Source organism: Mercenaria mercenaria, chromosome 16, assembly GCF_021730395.1.
Source record: "Mercenaria mercenaria strain notata chromosome 16, MADL_Memer_1, whole genome shotgun sequence".
Classification (NCBI taxonomy): Eukaryota; Metazoa; Mollusca; class Bivalvia; order Venerida; family Veneridae; genus Mercenaria; species Mercenaria mercenaria.
Genome location: NC_069376.1, coordinates 55,343,184 through 55,363,983, shown reverse-complemented (window position 1 = coordinate 55,363,983; position 20,800 = coordinate 55,343,184). Strand labels below are relative to the sequence as shown.

At 33.1% G+C, this 20,800-nt stretch overlaps 2 protein-coding genes across 4 annotated transcripts in view; both read left to right on the top strand.

Moving 5' to 3' along the window:
• Positions 1 to 6,565, top strand: part of LOC128549728 (uncharacterized) — a 39,804-nt gene extending 33,239 nt beyond the window's left edge. For all 3 annotated transcript variants that reach the window (XM_053527140.1, XM_053527138.1, XM_053527139.1), the window contains 3 exons: positions 1,178 to 1,621; positions 1,955 to 2,084; positions 5,529 to 6,565. In XM_053527140.1, coding sequence (XP_053383115.1) covers positions 1,178 to 1,566 — 389 coding nt within the window. In that variant the 3' untranslated portion in view covers positions 1,567 to 1,621; positions 1,955 to 2,084; positions 5,529 to 6,565. The remainder of the gene's footprint in view (positions 1 to 1,177; positions 1,622 to 1,954; positions 2,085 to 5,528) is intronic.
• Positions 1,568 to 6,378, top strand: LOC128549344 (uncharacterized). Its single transcript, XM_053525951.1, has 3 exons — positions 1,568 to 1,575; positions 2,070 to 2,084; positions 5,529 to 6,378. The coding sequence occupies exons 1-3, from the start codon at positions 1,568 to 1,570 to the stop codon at positions 6,376 to 6,378; spliced, it is 873 nt and encodes a 290-aa protein (XP_053381926.1).
• Positions 6,566 to 20,800: the final 14,235 nt, after the last annotated feature.

Here is a 20,800-nt window from a genome sequence, read left to right as displayed (position 1 = left end):
TTGGCGCATGTGCGTGCGTCCGTGCGTCCGTGCGTCCGTCCGATTTTGTCCGGGCCGTAACTTTAACACGCGTCGACCAGTCTTGTTTATATTTAACCCCAATGAGAAGGAGTGTCATGCGCAAATCCCATGTTCCAATTTAAATTTCAAGGTCACTGTCAGAGGTCAAAGGTCAAATTGAAGTTTGTTCGAAGCATTTCTTCTTAATACATGGTGGGATTTTGATGTAACTTGGAATTAATATTCACCATTATAAGACTGAGTGTCGTGCGCAAGAACCAGGTCCCTATGTCTAAGGTCAAGGTCACACTTAGAGGTCAAAAGGTCAGATATAAGAATGACTTTGTCCGGATAATTTCTTTTTCATGCAAAGAGGGATTTTATTGTAACTTATCACAATTGTTCACCATCATGAGACGGAGTGTCATGCGCAAGAACCTAGAATTACTTCCCTTTGTTGTTACTATAAATAGCTTATATTGTAACCTTTTTATTACTGGTCGTAGGGAAAATCAAGACCGCTTTTCTGTAGTACAACATGTATGTTACATCCAATTTTGATGTGTATTATGATCTATCTCTACTGGTAAGGATTTTCGTGTGGACTTAGAGTGTCGTGTGCAACTCATAGTCCTTCCTTATGACAGCTGGCGGGCTCGATATGTTGCCTGTGGGCATCTTGTTTATGATATGTGTTTGTCTGGTTGGATTCTTCAGAAATAGTTTGGGGCAAAGTAAATATGGAACGAAAAAGCCAGTGCAATATGTGTTTATTTAAGTAGAAAATACTCGTTGTGAACAATTTTCATAGGCAGAACACTGGACGTCGCTTTTGATATGTAGAAAGTGTTTGGATTATATTTTTGTCGATAGATCTCTGCTCTGCGAGAATGATTTTGATGATACTTTGATTGTAAATGAATTTGTTTCTTCAAAAAAAAAAAACAAAAAAAAACTACAATCAATGAAGTACTCTGATCTAACACCTTACAATGCTAAAAATATTTCCCTGTAGAGAAAGGAGGTTACTAGGTCAAAATATTTATCAATATTACACAGATTTGAATTTTGAAAGGAGAATTAACATATTCTTAAATAATGCTGATGGAATTGTCTGCATGCTTTCAAAATTAATGTTAACTGAACACGAGATATTTTACTTTTACCTATCTTATAGTTCCTTTCGAGCTTGAATTACACATACGAGTACTTCGCACAATGAGAGAATCATCAGTTCAAGGAAACAGTCTTGTATATCGCCTGTTGACAGCGGATGTAAACAGCGTTAGCAACAGGAAGATTGTACCTCCTGATTTTTCAACTCCGCACACGTACCAGAAAACTATCGAGTCGGTAAAGAGACTTCTTGGTCACATATATGCCATCGAGCAGACTCAGGTTGGCAGTGTTTTGCAAAGCCAGACATCTGTTGAGCTTAAAATACAGTGTTTTACATGTAAAGCAGTCAGTCAACTTCTTGCATACTTCAACGGAACGACATTTCAGGAAGAACGGATTGAGTTGAGAAAAAGTCTAGGGATAGAAGTGAACGGGGAAAATACTTAATATGTCTTGGCAAGTTGCTCATCCCAAAGCATAGATAACACAAGGAGGCAACTTCGTAAGTTATAACTTTCTAATCAGCCACGTCTTTTTTCAGATTTCAGATTGTTACTTTTAACGAATGTTTCCATCATAATAGCTAAACTAAAAAGTTTTTAACTGAATCATTCTTTTCATATTAAAGGTCGTTAAATTTCTTGAAATATTATGAAGCGTAAAAACATTTGGGTCTTTGGAATGTATTATGATACCGATGTAATTTTCAAATGTTTTTAACGTTATAGGAAATAGACGATAACTCCTTTTACGGAATTGATGACTCAAGTTAGGTCCAAAGGCTATTCATTTTCTAAATATTTGAAGTACTTGATTCGCAATAAATCTTCTTCAGGTGAAAGAGGTGTACTCAATGAGATTACCAGTAGCTTTACTTGTAGAAAGCATCAAAACCGGAAGATAGTATGGTATTGCTCTGATCACGAACACCTATGTTGCATTATTTGTAGGGAAACAGATCATAGGTAACGAGATATTTCAAAATACACGACATGAAAATACCGTTACTGCTCCGGTCGTTTAGAAAGTCAGTTTTTCAGACAGCATGATTAACATTAGCTAAAACTTAAAGTAAAAGTATAATTTTGGTCTAAAATATATTTCAAAAATTCATAGAATAAGTATTCAGTCTTGCAGAGCTTAAACCACAAGGTTTGAGATTAAAACCAAACTTAAGACCGTATAAGACAGATTTCATTGTAAATACGAAATTCAAAAAAATATATATATTATCGTCTGTCATTGAACAGCAGCTCTCTTAAATTATAATTTATCTGAAGCAGTCAGCATGTTTCCAATGATAACATCAATTAGAACTATAAACATGTATGCACATTTCATGTAAAAACACTTGAAATCACACAATTTTGCCTATGTTTGAGGTATGACAAATACAAATAGATTATTTAATGAGTGTCTTTTCATAACTGAATCTATTTGACAAGTTGAATTAAGTGATAAACGAGCATTTCATATATTTTATTCAACATGTTTAATGAATTCAAGGTAGAGAAACAGAAATGTAATATTTTCCTCTTATCACATGTAAGTTCCTTTACCTATTATAGATCAATTCGAACATCGTTTCTTATACTTAAAACAACGTCAACGTCAAAGTTTTATTACACTAATGTAATACCGAATTTATATCATAGGTTTATTTTACTCGCACGACGTGAAACATGTAATAAACATATATATGATACAAGATTTATATATCTATGCTAACCTACCTTAGACCTGCTGGTAATCTTAACTTTTGGGGTTGAATTAATTCCAACATAAACCTTTAGCTGTAACCTTAGTAGTATAATAGGAAAACAAACATAGGAGATGTCCTCAAAAATGTGAAAGCACATTTTTGAGATATTGCATCTGGAATTCTGAAATAACGTCTACATCTAATACTTATTGTGGCTGTTACTGTGTACCATATGCTAAATTGTTCTTCTACAGCATAATGTGTAATTTGAATACCAGTAAAAACATATTTTAATGTATCTAGCTCTTACTGGTACCCTAACTTTATTATTTTTATTTTAAAGCATTTAGATTACAAAATTCAGAACACAAGTGTCAAAATTTAGAATAGAATTTCTAACACAGTTAAAGCATACATATGTCTAAAACAGACTTGTCGGCATTGGACTTAAAAGGTTTAAACGCCAAATACATGTATCTCAAAGTCAGAAACAAGAAAAAAATCATAGGGGATTTTCATGAAACGAAAATGTATCGCAATGTAACTGCAGATGGGTGGGGTACTTGATAATATCAGTATTTGCCCGAAATTTATTAACAATAAATTATACTTCTTGAACTGCTTTATTATTTAAAGATCACCTTATTTTAAGAGTTTGGTTTGGATTTCTTCTGAGGACTTTTTTCCTGTATTGTATAGATTATAAATCAGCATTAAAACGTCTTGTTGGAATTAGTTTGAGGTTCTAACATTTTGTCTTGTAATATAACCGGCCTAATTACAATTTTGAATGTACTATATAGAATATTGTAGTTTAGGGATCTAACCAATTATACTTATTTATCATCTGTGAATCATGTGAAATGTAAGCTGTGAGTTCGTTGTTTTGCTATTGCCTGGTAACTGTCTGTAATAGTTACTTTTCATGTATTTTTGAGTCGGCTAAAGGCTGAAAGCCTTTTGACGAGTCCTTGCTATCCAACAATTCTCTAAATGGACCAAATAACACAGTGAAGGGATGTAGTTCCATTAGATTTCTCAAACTTCAAACAGTTCACTGCATGAATGAAGTTAAGTTGTGTCAATTCCCTTTGCTATGACCAATATACGATGTAATCTGTCATATTTATGACTTGTAATTGTGCAATTCTCGAATGTAACTCATTAAGCATAAATGTGCATTTTAAGAATTGCGCAGGCTTACAATGCTTGGGTAACATCCAGCGAAAGACAAAAAATAGTTCCAGCAGGGCTCCAGATAAGATGCGTATTAGCGTAAATTACGTATAGAAATAATGCAAATACGCATGTCTAATAATTTCTAAGCGTATAAAAACGTATATAAAATTACAGAAACGCACACAATGCTTTTTTAAAAACAAAATCTGAATCGTCTGGAGGCGTTAGGTAACGTAGCCGATCAGCCTTAATTCTCCCACATTGAACGTAAACACGCATCGTATGATTTCTATAAACTTTGCGTGGGTTGAATTTTGCAGTCAGTAAACGGATAAATTATCGGAAGAAGAAGCTCTTACTGGTTTGTTTAGTTACTACTGATATTAAAAATGATTTTAATTCTTATTTTTCGAGAAATAAACAAATCGGCGAAACATTAAATTGTATTTTCTTGTAGTTTTTGAAATCGAAAGTAGATCGTCTATGTTTGGCGGAACGAAACAACTTTTTTATGAAAAGATTTAAATAAGAGGTAATTTAACCGTAAACTTCAATGTCAGATACTGCCAATTGCTGCTAAATGTCTTCGTATCATCACAATTTGTAAAATATATTGTTCAAACTGGAGAAAAGTGTAATCGTATCCGGATATAATATTTTGGGTAAATATCGAGCTGTGTTATGAAATTTTAAGAAAAAAAACTAAAAACAAACTGAAACTGGTAGACTATACTGTCAGTACATCAATCATTAGCCGACTCAGGCCATTCAGGCCTTTGATTTTTTAAGTGACGATAACTGAATGAAATGAACCATTTCTAATGTTTAGAAGTTATATAATTTATCTGTTTATCTGTTTAAGCTACATGAGATGCTATTTAAAAAAAAGCTAAAACAGCTATCCAAGTGCAGTGTTAAATATAATTTCACGAAAGGAAATACACAAATTTCTGTGCTGCACATAAATAATACAATTAGAGTAATAAAGAGAGGTAATCAATACTAATGGATCCATTAATAGTTCCTCAATAGATTCATCCATATGAATTAATATTCAAACCTTTTCAAGGCTTTTTGAAGTCTTGTTATAATGTATGTAACAATTTCTTATATTTTGGAGCAAACAGTTTGCATTGTAGGGTGCCAATTTCGAAAGATGTAGACAGACTGGACAAAAGTACCAGATTTTATGCAACGATAGCTTGGGACTATATAAGACTTGGCTGTAAGACCAAGGTCAAAGCTATTTTGAATTCTATTTGAGAGCGTTCAAAATGACCACAATTCAAAGAATAGCTATTATAGCAAAATTTATTTCATTTTTGTTTCATTTTTGATACATGCTTATTTGTAAATTGATAACCATTTAAATAGACTAAGAGAAATGTAAATGCTTTTAGAAAAAATGCATAAGTATATAATTAATATAATTAATAAAAACACCTTCACAGACTGCATTTGATCATTTATGGCAAATAAAAATTCTGATAACAAAATTTAAGCACGTTGTCATTAACTCTGTTTTTAGATCATGTGTTTGGCCTAACCAAGCCATATCAGCTAAAAGAGACGAGAAGGAGATACAAAAGGTCCTATCCGTTAAATCTAAGAAGGTGTATCCTGTGGAATTTAAGCCAGAAAATCATAACTGCTATATACTCAAATTTTGTTTACTACCCAATGGTAAAATTCTACTTGCCGATCGCAACAATCGCAGACTAAAGAAACTTGACAAATCCTACAAGTTAATCAGTCTATGTGATCTTCCCGCGGCAACCTTAGACGTGTGTTATGTGGGTAATCAGACAGCTGCTGCGTGTCTTGGAGATGCTGGTATACAGTTAGTTGATATATCAGGTGAAATGAAGTTGAAGGAATTAGTGAAACTGGACCATCCCTGTTTAGGTATTGATTTCCATAGGAATAACCTCTATGTCACAAGCAGGGACACGGTGTTCAGTTATACGAAGGACGTTTCTCAGCAGCGTGTTCTTTACCATAAACAAGAAGTATTACCAGATGAAGCGCTAGGTCATATTACTGCTAGTAAGGACGGGAAATTGCTCTATTTGTCTGATGTTAATGGTGGTCTTGTTACCATAGACAGTAATGGCAGTCATCTGAATACTTTGAAAAATGATGTGCTACAGGGTGCCTCTAGTGTATGTTTAGCCAGTGAGGATACGATACTTGTCACTGATGAAAACACAAATAGTGTGCATCAGGTTGACTATAAAGGTGAAAAGGTCTTGGGGACAGTTTTGACAAGGGAGCCGGACGAACAAAAACCATGGTCGGTCTATTATGAAAGACATCTGGCTAGAATGCTTGTCGGACATTTAAATCAGAACTATATTACAGTTTATGAAGTACAATAGACAATTTGCATGGCAGTTTTGCACTGTAATACAAGCAGCTCCCGTTGAGGCTTTGACACACTACACTGCGTGAAATTTTGGATTTAATACAAAATTAAATATAAATATAATTTAAGTAACATGTAAATTTTGAATGCAATTGCATTAAAACGAATTTACTGTAAATTAAATTTCAAATTTTACTTTGAATTTACTTTGCGTTTTTATTAAATTTTATCATGAAATTCCTAAATGACCCTTGCATTTAAGTTACTCTTCAATATTATGAAATTTATAGGGAACTAAATCTGATGATTAATTTGAATTTAAATTTGTACAAAATTTCATACAATCCTTAATTTAATGAAATCTTAAAACAATAAATCTGACGACTTATATGATTTGAGTGGAATTTCATGCAAATAAATTTTGAATGTCAATTACCAAAGTTAACAAAATTTCTGTATAAAAGAAATTTAATTGACCAAAATTTCATAATTTAATTCCAAAATTTAATGAAATGATTGGGAAATAAATCTGATGATTTGTATGAATTTAGAGAATCTTCATACAAATAAACGTATCGTAAAATTAAAATGCCATTAAGTTAAGGCAGCGGGGGTGGGATGCGGCTTGTTCAGAATGCTCCACAAGGGCTCATGCCCAGTTTGAGATTACGCCATGGGTTAATCTCATCAAAGTCTCTTATGTGTGTTTTAAGGATAAATATTATAATATATATATTATATTTATGTAAACCTCTCACACGAGGTAGGTTCTCGTAAATTTTGCATAGTGAACAAAAGTAACAGGAAAACTGGCTTCTGTACTGTGTTATAAAAGATACTACTAATAAAAGTATTTTTATCAAAGTAATGGTTTATTTTTTTTAGAAATAAATAACCAGTCAATCCGGATAGTGCATAGTCTAAATGAATGTATAAAACTGGGTGTGATATCTTCAGGCTTGGAAATAATATAACAGTACCCAATGGTAAATTAGCACTAGGTCATATGATAATTAGACATGGTGAGAAAATTTCAAGATCATTAGTTCAATATGCAGACTAATTTATCCAATCAACCAAAACCCTTGTCTAGCAGACACAGAGGTGACCGCAGTTAATTGATAAATTCTGTATTTTAACGGAATGGTTTTAATATTTAACTGCATTTTTTAAATTATCGTTAAAAGTAATCGATAATCTTTAACAACTTAAGCTTTTTTATTTAACTTTAAAAAAGATAGTACTTTGCTTAATGTATATGAAAATTACATTCAGTTTTTCCCTACTTTATTCAATTGATAATTATAAATATTTATTTACATTTTATTAATTATGAGTTATTCATTTCTCATATTTCCTAGTCAACAAGAATGCATACATTATTTTTACAATCAATCTATCGATCGCTCGAACAATCAATCAATCAATCTCTCTCTCTTTTTAATCTCCTTAATAAGATTTAGTATGGAATTATTAGTTTAAAGTATTACTTATTTTCAGTTGATCAATCAATCAATTAGCCAGTCTTACATTCAATCGGTTCATCACATATTCAGTCAAAAGATTCAGAGTATTCAGAATAATTCGGACAGTCTTATATATTTTGATTTCTTATCATTTACTGATTTCAGTCAGTCAGTTAATCAGCCATTATTATATTCATTTAATTAATTTCCGAAATTTTCAGATAATGAGTCAATTATTCAGTCAATTCATCATGTAATTAACTAAATTGACAATCCATCTTTTATTTCATCATGTCACATTTTAAGGGTTATGACGTTCTATGTGTGTGTTTTTCGCAAGACTTGAGTTTCACTTGAAATGTGTGGTATTTCTATCTAAAACAGTACATGATGGCACCATTTGCCGGGAGGTTGAACCACTATATGCAGCCCGTCTGGGCGTACCAGATGTTTAAAGCACTGGTATTGGCAATAGGGGTAAAACGACCTCAGGGGTGGGGGTGCGGTCATGGCTGTTTGTTACAATAAGGCTGTAAATATTATCATTGTTCATTTATGATATTGTTGTTATTTTTTATTATTATGTACAACGCCATTGAAAATATCATTTATAAAAAAGGCGTTTAATCAAATTGTTCAGTTTCAGTTTTGTGATTGCATATGTCATGTTTTGTTGTTTTCCTACATATCTGCGATGTGTCACATGTTTAATTGTAAATCGCCTTTGGACGTATATTACATATGAAAAGGGCGCTCAACAAATCTGGTATAATAATAATAATTTAAACAATCAGCCATTTATTTTATATGTCATATAATATTTATCTGGGTCAAAATTTGAAGAAATCATAGTCATCACGCCTGACATGTCCGATACACGGTTGGAGTTTTGTTCTTTCGTGTTTTTTTGTTTTTTTTTAACAAATTTAGTTTCAAGTAAATGCACATGTGAAATATATAGTTTACTGGAATTTACGTTGAATGAAATTTACATTCATTAAAAATATACTTAAAACAAGTTTACTTCAAATTTACTTGCAGTAAATTCGAATAATATTTTACACACGAAGAAAATTTAGTTTAGAAGTAAATTCCACTTTTCATGCAGTAAATTATCCGAGACATTACACGTGCTATGGTTTCAAGTTACGCCATACCTACTCAGCATTCATTTCTCTAATAAACGATAAACAGTGTTACCGTTTTGTAGACCTGCTGTTCCAATATCAGAAAACCTTTGTGAAATAATGTTTATATTCCAATGAAACAGCAAAGTCGATGGCTGTGATTAAGAGATTTAATTTATCATTTTTGTTTCTAAACGACACTTGTTGTATTATTTTTCTGTAATGAACATCCTAACTGAGTTTATTTTAAATAATTCTGAAGGGGTATTGAACGAGAATAAGAATGAGAATAAAATATTTCATTTATGAAACAAACACGTTTTTGCAACTAAAACCGATCAATTCAGTTATTACCAGTTTACTGTATTGCCAGAGCCAATTATTCTCCTTATATATGTCAAGTTTGTGGAGTGCAAGAAATAACCTGCATGGTTTGTTTTTATGTAATTACTTATGATTACTTATGGCACTTCTTTCACTTTTTGATCAAACACAAACAAGATTTTTTGCATATAAACTACACATGGAGAATTGTTTAAATGTAGTATGCTTTATTCTAGTCTTATTATTTGGAACTGTTTACATGTACATCTCAACTAGATGGAAATTACACTAATATTTCCTTTTTATTTTCTGATATGTATCTGTTTTAATTTTATATTTACTTGCCTTTGCATTTTCAATGTACACATGTTTATTATGCACTTTGCTCTGTATATACATGTGGGCCTCATGAAAGATTAGCATCAGCTAAATGAGCTACCCTCTATAAAGAATTTGCTTGCTTGCTTACTTACTTTCTTACTTACTATAAATGTAATATAACTATAATTTTAGTTGTGTACGCTATTATTTGTTTAGAGCTATATGAACTCGTTTAATTTACTTTCTATTGGTTTTTCTTTCATTAATTTATCCGAAAGCTTTAAGCATTTTAGAATATAAACAATATTCCATTCAACCAGCATCTTGGAAGAAAATTATCGAATCTCAATTATTTACCACTGATTAGAATATGGCTTTTATTTCCCAAGTTAACACGAGCAGACAGATATCAAATCCCGTCATGATGATATCCTATCCCGTATTATAGCTATAGCCTAAAATAGAAAGAAAACTTTTACACGACTTCTTCTCATTACCCATAAGGAAGGTCTTCAGCAAAGTTAGTCTGTAGCATAATTATAAGTTTCTCTCCCATGTTTGTACAAATGGGGGCATTTGACCCTTTTAGGGGCTACTAGAACTAAAAATAGAAATGCCTTTGAAAGACTTCGTCTCGTGCACCGCTTGAAGGATTTTCATCAAACTTGATATGAAGCATCATTACAAGATTTAGCTTACCAAAAGGTTCCTTCTAGCGCATTAGTTATTCTTTTTTAAGGGATCTTTAATAAAACAATTATGAAAAATGTGTTTTGTTAGTTTACTTGCTTTCTTATCTATTTAGGAATATTTAAAGTAATTTCACATAAACATTTATTTAACTTATAATAATAATCAAACACCTTAAAGATGAGCGATTCTGCCTAAATATTACCAGCGGACAATAAATTATAAAGACTATCATTCTGTCAAAATTTCGGAACCAGTGTCGATAGCTTTTCTAGTGGCACAGATCAGAATTTGGTCGTATGTTTGCCTCTTTCTAAATTTAAAGTTTCACATAGCAATACAATGACGGAAAAGTGCTGCTAACGTATGATACGTTTAGATCCAGAACGACTGAGCCAGAAGGAAAAGGGCTCAGGCTATAAATAAGTCGGCATCAACAAACTAATGGGTTCGAAAAAAAATGCGTACAAAATGTTCACAATTTGAATTTCACAAAACAATTAATCAAAAGGCAAGAAATTACAAAGTTCGAAATATTTTATAGCTCACTAAAGTGAAAAAATGCATTATACAGTTCTGGATAAAAACAAGGGAAGGTATTAGAATGTTGTAATCCGGCGACGGTGCGTATCATGGAAACAGCATTAACAGGCATGCGAAAAATCTCGAATTACTTATTTAGTACAGTATGTTTTGATGGTAATACTTAAAATGTCAAAATAATAAAGTTTGTATGAAATAAAATCTGTAAAAAGAACCTTTTGAATCAAAGAATGCAACCGAGGAGAAAAATAGCAAACGATATTTTTGGGCGGGAGTTTATTATTAGATGATGAATATTCATTTATTTAATCTTGATTCTACATTATGACATGTTAGATTTAGGAATTAGATAGTTTAAACTATACTATTGCTTTTTGTAGGTCTGTTATTACGTAGTTGTATTTCACTAAAGATTGACTGAAAGATACGTAAAAACACATTGGCAAAGAGGCTACCGGTATTTGTAATGAATATGCATGAGTACAAAATGGCGGCGCCCTACTGGAATTCGGATGCCTTTGATGATGCCCTTGTATCAATTACCTGCTCAGTAAAGAGTGACATGTAGACAATAAGTGTTCCTTCACTTGAGAAGGAACAATAAGAGTATCTCCAAATTTTGTTCAGAAAGTGGCCTTTGGCCTTTGGCCACTTTTAGGGGCCGCTATAGCCAAAATTAAAAATACTTTTAAAGGACTTATCATAAACCGTAAGAAGGTTCTTCATCAAAGTTAGTATGTAGCATCATTATAAGGTCATCTCCCAAGTTTGTTCAAATGGGGGCACTTGACCATTTTATGGGCTATCATAACTAAAAATAAAAATGCCTTTAGAATACTTCTCCTAATATAATATTTGAAGGATCTTCATCAAATTTAGTCTGTAACACCAGTACCATGTTCTCTTCCAAGTCAGTTCAAAAGGCGCACTCGAACCCTTTTAGGGGCTGCTAGAGCCAAAATTAGAAATATCTATACTTCTTCTATTCCGTAGGAAATATCTTCATCAAAGTTGGTCTGTAGCATCATTATAAGGTTCTCTTCCTGTTATTTTTTTTTTAATGTGGGCACTTGGTCCCTTTTAGGAGCCTAAAGAACTAAAAAAAAAAAAAATTCCCGAAAAAGATTTCTTTTCGCGAACAACTTACGGATCTTCATCAATTTGGTCTACGGTCCTCTTCCAAATTTGTTCAAATAGCAACACTTTGCCCCTTTTATTGGCCAGTAGAACTGAAAATAGAAATACCTTTAATACTTCTCATGATGGATCTTCATCAAACTTGATTTCTATCATTATCATAAGGTCTCCTCCCTATTTTGTTTAAATGTTGGCCTTTGGGGCCTAAAGAACCAGAGATATAAGTCCCTTTAAAAGACTTATTCTCATTCTTACGAAACACTTAATGGAGCTGCATCAAATTTGATGTAAAGCATCATTATATGGTCCTTTCCAAAATTTATTGGCTCCTTTAAGGCTTTGCTAGAGCCAAAAGTAAAAATTCCTTTTAATGACTACACATCATGAACCACTCAATGAATCTTCATAAAACATTGTCTGTAGCATCAATTTAACGTCATCTCGTCAATTTGTTCAGTCTGGGTTGTTTGGCCTATTTAAAGGTCAGATGGTTAGGGTCATCTTCAGGTGAGCGACTAGGGCAAATTTTGACTGAAAATTAAGCTTCTCACTTAACTAATGAAACAAGCTTTAGAATATAACCGGTATTAAGCTGATTTTCACGCTAGCCGAAATCAGTTGTAAATTGCAAATCTAATTCAGATTTATATACCGATCTTTAGATCGATTTGTTTTACCTAACTAAGAATAGAGATCAAGTCAATGAGCACATTTATAAGGTTCGCTAGTTGCTAAGATTGAATAGCTCAAGTGTATTGAATTTGAATCCTTAATATGTACATATTAAATTCGACTACTAAATATGTTCTTATTGCAATTATATCCTAAATATATACTTGTTGAACTTGTATCCTAACTGTGTATCGTAAATAGATACATTGAATTTGTATCCTAGATAAGTATAATGAATTTGTATCGTAAATTAAATAAACTGAATTTGTATCGTAAAGAAGTACTTTGAATTTGTATCCAAAATAAGTTCAGATGAGCGTAATGGTTTACTGCAGTTGTTCTTTCAGAACAAAATGAAAAGACCTAAGAGAGTATAGAACGACAGGCCAGAAATGATGATGATAAAAATGTATTTCATGATTCTAGCTTAATTTCAAATTTACTGTGTGACTTACGTTACGCAGTTTTAACTAATTTTGAAGACTACAAAAGAGTGTTTTATACCTAAATATAATCTATCTTCTGCTCAAATCAGAGGTCACATAATTGGTGAAATTTTAGATCCGGTACATAATTTGAAAAAAAGCAACTTCATGGATAGTAGTGAGAACTTAATTATTTCGTTAGTTTAAAATCTATCATAAAAATCTATTTTGATTTGGCAGACAGGTACTGTTAAATACTGGGCTTATTAGTGACTTTCCACAGAAATGGGGGATGGAGGGGTGGAAGGGTGGAGGAAGGCGTTAGCAGATACCCCATATTTATGATAGAAGGTCAATGACCTAACAAACCCAATAATTGATATGTGTTATCGCTCATTCATTCATAGCCTAAATCGACATATATATGGACAGACTATGGACCCTCCACGGAGATATAGAGGGTCACCGCATACGCATTTTAACATATGAAAATAGAGATAAAACAATGACCCAGTTTTGAAAATACACTGCTGCGAGTGTTTAAAAAAATTTAGCAGCAATATCTACAAGTCATATCTTATATACATGTATATATGAACATATGTATTTGTTTCCTAAGAAAGGTAAAATTTCAAGATTATGTTTTCAAAATTTCAGTGAGTCAGTATTTTACACTTCAAGTTTCAGTGAAAGAGACATTAATAGGAAACGTCACAATTTGTTATGTACAGATTCATGTATAGTATATATTTAGTTTTTGAAATGTAATTGTTGAAGAAAATTTCAAAGTATACCCCTGTGAAAGAAATGGTTCGACAAACAGAAGATGAAACAAACGAGACACCGGTATCACCTATCTTCAATTAAAATCTTCAGCATAGCAGATTTCCGGGTTGGAAAAGTGCAGTCGTCACTCTCATATTGAATAAAGGTCCAAACTCCAAGGTCATCAACTAAAGCGCTATATATTTTCCAATAGTGTGACATTTTACGATAACTAGGTTTAATCATAGCTGCGAACGAAACTTGTTATACTCACAAAAAAGATCTTTGACAAGCTTAAAAGTTGTACTCAAACAGATGTAACTGTTACAGCCTTGAGCTAAGAATTTGACATATTTGGATTTTGGTCACAATCATCTTATAAGCAACGTTGAACAGCTGTTAGTTCACATTTCTTCAATCACGGTTAAATTAATCATTATTAAGTAATTGCAACAGAGTTCCCCAAAAGATCCATTCTCGATCCTTATCACTTACTCTCCTTCTGTTTCCATAAAATGCAAGGGGCCTCCGCGGCCGAGTGGTTAAGGTCGCTGATTTCAAATTACCTACTCCTCATCGATGTGAGTTCGAGCGACACTGGGGTGTTGATTTCTTTATGTGAGGAAGCTATCCAACTCGTGATGAAATAATGCACGGAGGGGCACCACCATCAAAGCTGGAAAATCACCATATGACCTGCAATTTGTCGGTGAGATATTTAACCCAACAAAATAAAAAGCAAAGCCTGACTGATGGTAGATGCTGCTATCATATATCTGACAATGAAATCTTCACAAGAGTCCAAAACTTTACAAAATGTTCTGTGTGCACATCTGGGTCAGGTCTGTTTTTGCGATCAACTGGGGAAAAGAACCTTATACTTTTCCATTCATTCTATATTGCACTGAAATAAGAAGCACTGACGCCACTAAACATTTTGAGTTACATTTTGTAAAGATCAAAATAGATCTGTCCATATTAACAATATTATTTCTAAAGCAAAAACATATCCACCTTTCATCGGGGGAAATGTTTCATCGGGATAAATGTCGAGACAAACAATAGGCGAAGTAAAAAGTATGAATTTTGTCTGTCCCAAACAAGCGTATTGTTCAGTTGTTTAGCACCCCTCGCTAAAGTATCTGCCTGGAAGATTGAAATGATGTCTGTTACAACTTTGACTTCTTCCCCAGCGGGGAGTGATTTTATTTACATTTTGTTGTCTTACTTGTTGATAAAATGGTAAGTTCGAGGTCAGCATGTCCTCGGCGCATTTAAACACCAAGTTTTCTTTACATAGGTTACTGATCGTTCCAAGGCGGTGCCCCTGTTTTGAATTTGTTTCCTGTCCGTGTCGAATTTTTGTTGCGTATGTTGTTGTTCTTTTTTTTGTTGGCGTTTCTTTTCTCTTTCTCCTCGCTATCCCCATCGCCCTCTCCTTTAAATATGAACAGGTTGTCGTGTCAACTATACTTTTGGTTGCCGTAGATCCTTTGGCGTTGCCATTTCTTTTGTTTTTCCTGCTTGTGTTTGTGCGTGAGTGTACGCGTCTGTCTGTGCGCGCGCGTGCGTGCATAAGTTTTATCATCTTACTTTGTTTATCAGTTTATGTTAGTTATGTGAGTGTGTGCGTGTGCATGTGCATGCGTGTGAGTGCATGTGCGTGTGTATGTGCGTGTGGTTTGTTTATATCGTACTTGTCTGTTTGTTTATCTGTTTATGTTAGTTATATTTTTCCGTTACAGCTTCTTTCTGTTTGGGCCTAATTTGCGAAACATGGTTCTATGACTTTGTTTTTGAACTCTGTGATAAGTATAATGACCTAAAATGCATAACAGAATGCAACCATCCCGTATTGTTGATCTAATTCCGTATAAATGGTCCGGAGAACATCTGTGCTACATCTCACAGACAAAATACTTTATGTATAATCAGAACAGCATAAAAGAGATAAAAGAGATTAGCATGCATAAGAATTTCTCAATAAGAATAACAATATTTACAATAATAATGATTAGATATAGAATATGAATGACACGACATTGAAAAACAATATCAAAATGTCTAGAGTAACAAATAAGAATATCGGACGTACAATAAGAATAACGACATATACAATAACAATAGCAAATTTCAGAATATGAATGGCACGACCTGAATAACAATTACAAATATACAATAATAATGAACATACATTTATAATCCAGCAACATTTGACATGCCATAAAATTAAATAATTTAAAGGGAAATCTGATTAAAAAAGCATGTGAATGTTCATAGAATTATCCATGTTTGTTTCAGAAAAATCGGCCAAAAACCTAACGCAACGCAGTTTCGAGATACCATACTTGTCGGGCCTTATCTCTCGTATAAAATGTCGTCCACGATCTACGTTAACATCATATTTACCATTAATGCACACTTCATTTCCTGTAAATGTACATATAGTTTTTCTTTCTAAAATCAAGCTTTCCGACCAACTAGCATTAAGTATGGTATTATCTGGAACATTGGCATGTGCCCAAAAAGCTTGTGCTATAAATGACAGAACGGGTTTTCATTTTTCCTTAGTATGATTCTTCTCCTTGATGTCATATCATAAGACTATTTCACTGATCGTAAGATCCTGCTCGTGGGTACCTGGTTAGATGGTATTGATGTTCTGCAGAGTTAACGCAAAACAATTACTGAGTGTCGAATGTTGCAATCAGGACCTACAACCAGTGATTATTTTTTTGTATTCCCTATTCTTCAGATAACCTAAAGGAAAACATTAAATGAACGTGTTTCTTTTAGGTAATACTTTACTAAAGTAGCATATTTTCTTTCATGAGTCATCTTACATGTCGGCTATTAGACGAGTTTTTCCAGCATTTGCAAAACGCTGGAAGATTCTGTACAGATTTTATTTAAGCAATTCAGAAAATGAAACATATTTAGTCAGTTATCTATTACATCAGATATACCAGGTAAAAAGTGAGCTTTTACCTACTTGTAAATCATCAAAACAAAGATGTTAGTCCACTGTCTTTCCCGAAAGTAATTATCTTTACCCCTGGGCACCCCGTAGATTGTCCGATCATTCCTTATTGAGCTGAACTATCAATGAAAATCAAACGTACTCTATGGGCATCTGCAAAAACGATTTAGGTATTTTGCACTTTAACGTGTGTAACTTTTACATTTGCATTTTTTGTTGTTTAACTTAGGGAATTATTAATTAAACAATGACATACCATTTTAAGATAAATGTAATAATTGTTGAATTATATGTGCAGTATATATTTTACTGAAGATAATAATAAAATGGGCTGTTTGATTAATAGAATAGAGCAAGTCTTTACCGACTAAATAATGGTCAGCATTAGATCTCCCGCATTCAGTATACGCACGCATTGAATGTTCACAATTAAACCTATGTTAAACCTAGTCCGTTTGTTTTCATTTTTGAATGGCAAACATACAAGCTTTTATCGACGTTTTTTTTTCATGGACTTTTCTTTTTCAACATTCTTGTTTCTCTTCTCTGTGATTCATCTATCTGAAAATAGATAAAAGCTACATTAGGCATATGGATGAATACATATACAGACAACTGATCAATACTTTTTACAATGGATCAGATCTGATTTATTTAGTACGAACAGCTTAAATGCACAATATATCAGTAATGAAATAGAAATGCGTTGTTTTAAGGGAGTAAAAATGAACGATATGCAACTACACTGTTCTAAAGAGTTAACTCACTTGTGATTGTTTTAGAAGGCTATGTGGTGGAGTTGTATCCGTTAACTGATTCTTTTTTACTTACTAATATTAAGTTGATGATATTTTCCGATACTCATTTTTGCTTAAAGCTGGTTGTTCTGACAAAGTCTGCAAAAATATTTGTTTAATATTGAGAGAGAGGGAGAGAGAGTAATATTAAAAAGTGTAATATATCTGACGGGATCAGTATATTGATAGACACATTTTCTGAGAAACGGGGACATTTGCGCTCCAAGTGCAACCTTCGTTTTTATTCAGTTTGTTAAACAAACAACGGGTAGAAGTTTCTTTAAATCACACTTACAAAGCCGGAAATTTATACAATTGGGCCAAATTTCACCATCTGTTCTGCGTAAAAACAACGTTGGAACCACTTTATCTGATAAAGTTATGGCCACTGTGATTATGTCGCTAAAGTTCACTTTAAACCCAGTGTTAAATGGCTACTTTTCCCGTCGCTTATTTATTAATTTCTAGAATTCATTATTGTCTTATTGTGCAGCAGTATTTCCTGTTCCTGTTCCTGGGTCTGCAGATAGTGGATTACGGTCAAACTGTGAAACGTTTAAAGGATCATTTATCTGTTTTATAGATACTAAAAGAGAACGTCTCTTTCGACATCATATCTGCCTCTTTTCCTTTATATCATTATGGAGTAAGTGTATTATTGCAATACGATTAATATAATGCTTAAAGCGTATTTGATTATAAATAAGTCTGATACTAGATTAATGATAAGAACAATAGCTGAGTAAAGGCCGTCTGTTTCTTGAGTATCACTTATGTCTACTGTCTAAGAATGGTCTATAAGCATCTAAATTTCCCTGCTTAACATTTTGCCAATTTATCACATTATGGATATCCATGTGCCCGTTTTCTACATATATAATAAGAACAAACAATTGGTCTATGCGTAAAACATTAAGCACATCTTTATTGAAAATTTGATAATCAACTACATTTTGTAAAAATCTCTCTTCAGAATCTATCTACAAAAATATTATCTATGTACATGTAATAGAAAGAGTAGGGCTTCACGAGAATGATTAGGAATTTCGAGAAGTCGTAGCCTTCGAGAAATAATCTCATTATTCGAGTGATCCCTACGCTTTCTGTTTCGTATTATGGTCTGCCAATATGCTACTAATTTTGATTGACAAGGTAATTTAAAGCGTTAGTACTATCACGTGACGTCTTGTTCTAACTCCGTTGCTGAATTTGATTGACAAGTTGACCTCTGCACTCTAACTAAAATAGGGAACGGTTTCAGAAAATTTAATCATTTCTCTACCGTATTCTATGTGTAGGCGGGACCTAAGACATGTTCTCTAACTTAGAAAGAACACAGTCTCTTCCTCAGTTGAAGAATATTACAGATAGAAGTTAACAGTTAAAATGACACTGCAGGTAAATCGTAATACAAATGAACTTTGACCCGGGGCACGAATCTAATGTGTTTAATGATTTGAATTCAAATGCTGCCACAAGATTTGATAGTTTTTTGCTTCTAGAATTTATATAGATCGTGACCGGAATTCGATTTGATTCGAGTTCAGCATTGTAATTACCCATGATAAATTCAATATGTACATATGATATTTTCTTACTCTTCAAATTGTTGCTTTAACAAGGCGTATGGAGTGGTTTTTACAAGAAAAGTGTACTTGAATTACATAACAGCCTTGTGATGTCATTATTTGAATGCCGATGAAAGTGTAAGTTTACTTCTAGAGTGGTTACTGCTGAATTTAAGGTTTAGCAGTATATCACAAAACAACAGATTTTTTTAGCGAATGAACAGCATCTTGACACACAACTTATCTGTCCAATACATGTTTTACTGTTCTGTCCCACGGAGTTGGATACTTAAAATATTCTAAATGAGTTGTCCCCCTTTAAATTAGAATGCCATATGTAAAGAAATAAATGTAAACAATTGTCAAAACGATGTTTTACCTAGTTATGTAAAGTTTAACACTCGCACGATGTTGCAAATGCATCAAAACGAAGACATGTAACAGTTTTTTAAAAATGGTGAGTTTTTAAAGGCGCTGGACTGTCCAGATGTGTGGCCCCTTCAAGTAGTCCCTTTCCGGAATTCAATACATATATGAATAAATTGACAATGGTTTTATACAATAATATAAATGTTTTATATGCTGTTATATTTTCATGTAAAACAATGCTTTCTTTCTATGATTTGATGACGTTTGAACTTTTTTTCTCCGAAGCATGGACCTATACCTTAAGTGTCTGTGCCAAGGAAGAGCAAGTCCTCATTTGCCTACTTTTCTGGAGGATTGGACATCAAAGTCAGAGTCAGATATTGTATATTCAGAGTATGTACCATCTGCAGATTTTGTCTAAACAACGTTAGCTAAGCAGCTTGCGCTTGGCATGATGCCAGTTTCGTTCCATGTTGCTATTTTGGGACTACTTTCATTTTGATAAATGGCCTTTGGTTGATGCTCAGATTCTATTCTATGTCATCTCCAACAACGCTATATAGGGATTGTAATCAGCAGGATCATACCGATCATCTCCGTAACGATTATAATGCCACGCATCAGACGGCTAGCAGGACATTTCATTGTTGGCCTTTCGTTCTCTTTGGTCAAGAAGTATATCACAATTACGGTTCTAATAGCTGTAATGTGATAACCAAGGTCTACGCTGAATGCCTGATCCTCTATGTGAAATTGTGAAGACTACAAGATAAATGGTATATGTATTGTTAGTAAAATGATATGCGATTTATGTGCCAAAGTTCATCCACTTAGTAAGTTAACGAGGTGTCAATAAAACGCTATATATTTGGGGTTGGGAAGTTACTGTTGACTCTGCAATTAGATCTCTGATGATGGTGGACTAAAAAGAAGAAGAAGAAGAAGAAGAAGAACGACGATCATTTTTCAAGCAACGTTTTAATTAAACCTAATTTCGAAAATTGTTTAACAAAATCTTTAGTGTTAAAATTGTAGATATTTAGATTTTTAAATATGAAATAATTAATTAACTTAAGGTGTTTATGGTGGTCGTATTTTAAACTAACTAGGTCATTTATACAGTTGCAAACAAAGTTATATCGTGTGTGTGCATTATAATGCATAAGCCAGTGTGTAACCTACTTATCATATTTCTCGAGAAATAACGGAAATAGAGTGTTATCAGTAACAAACTATTCTGCACAGCATATA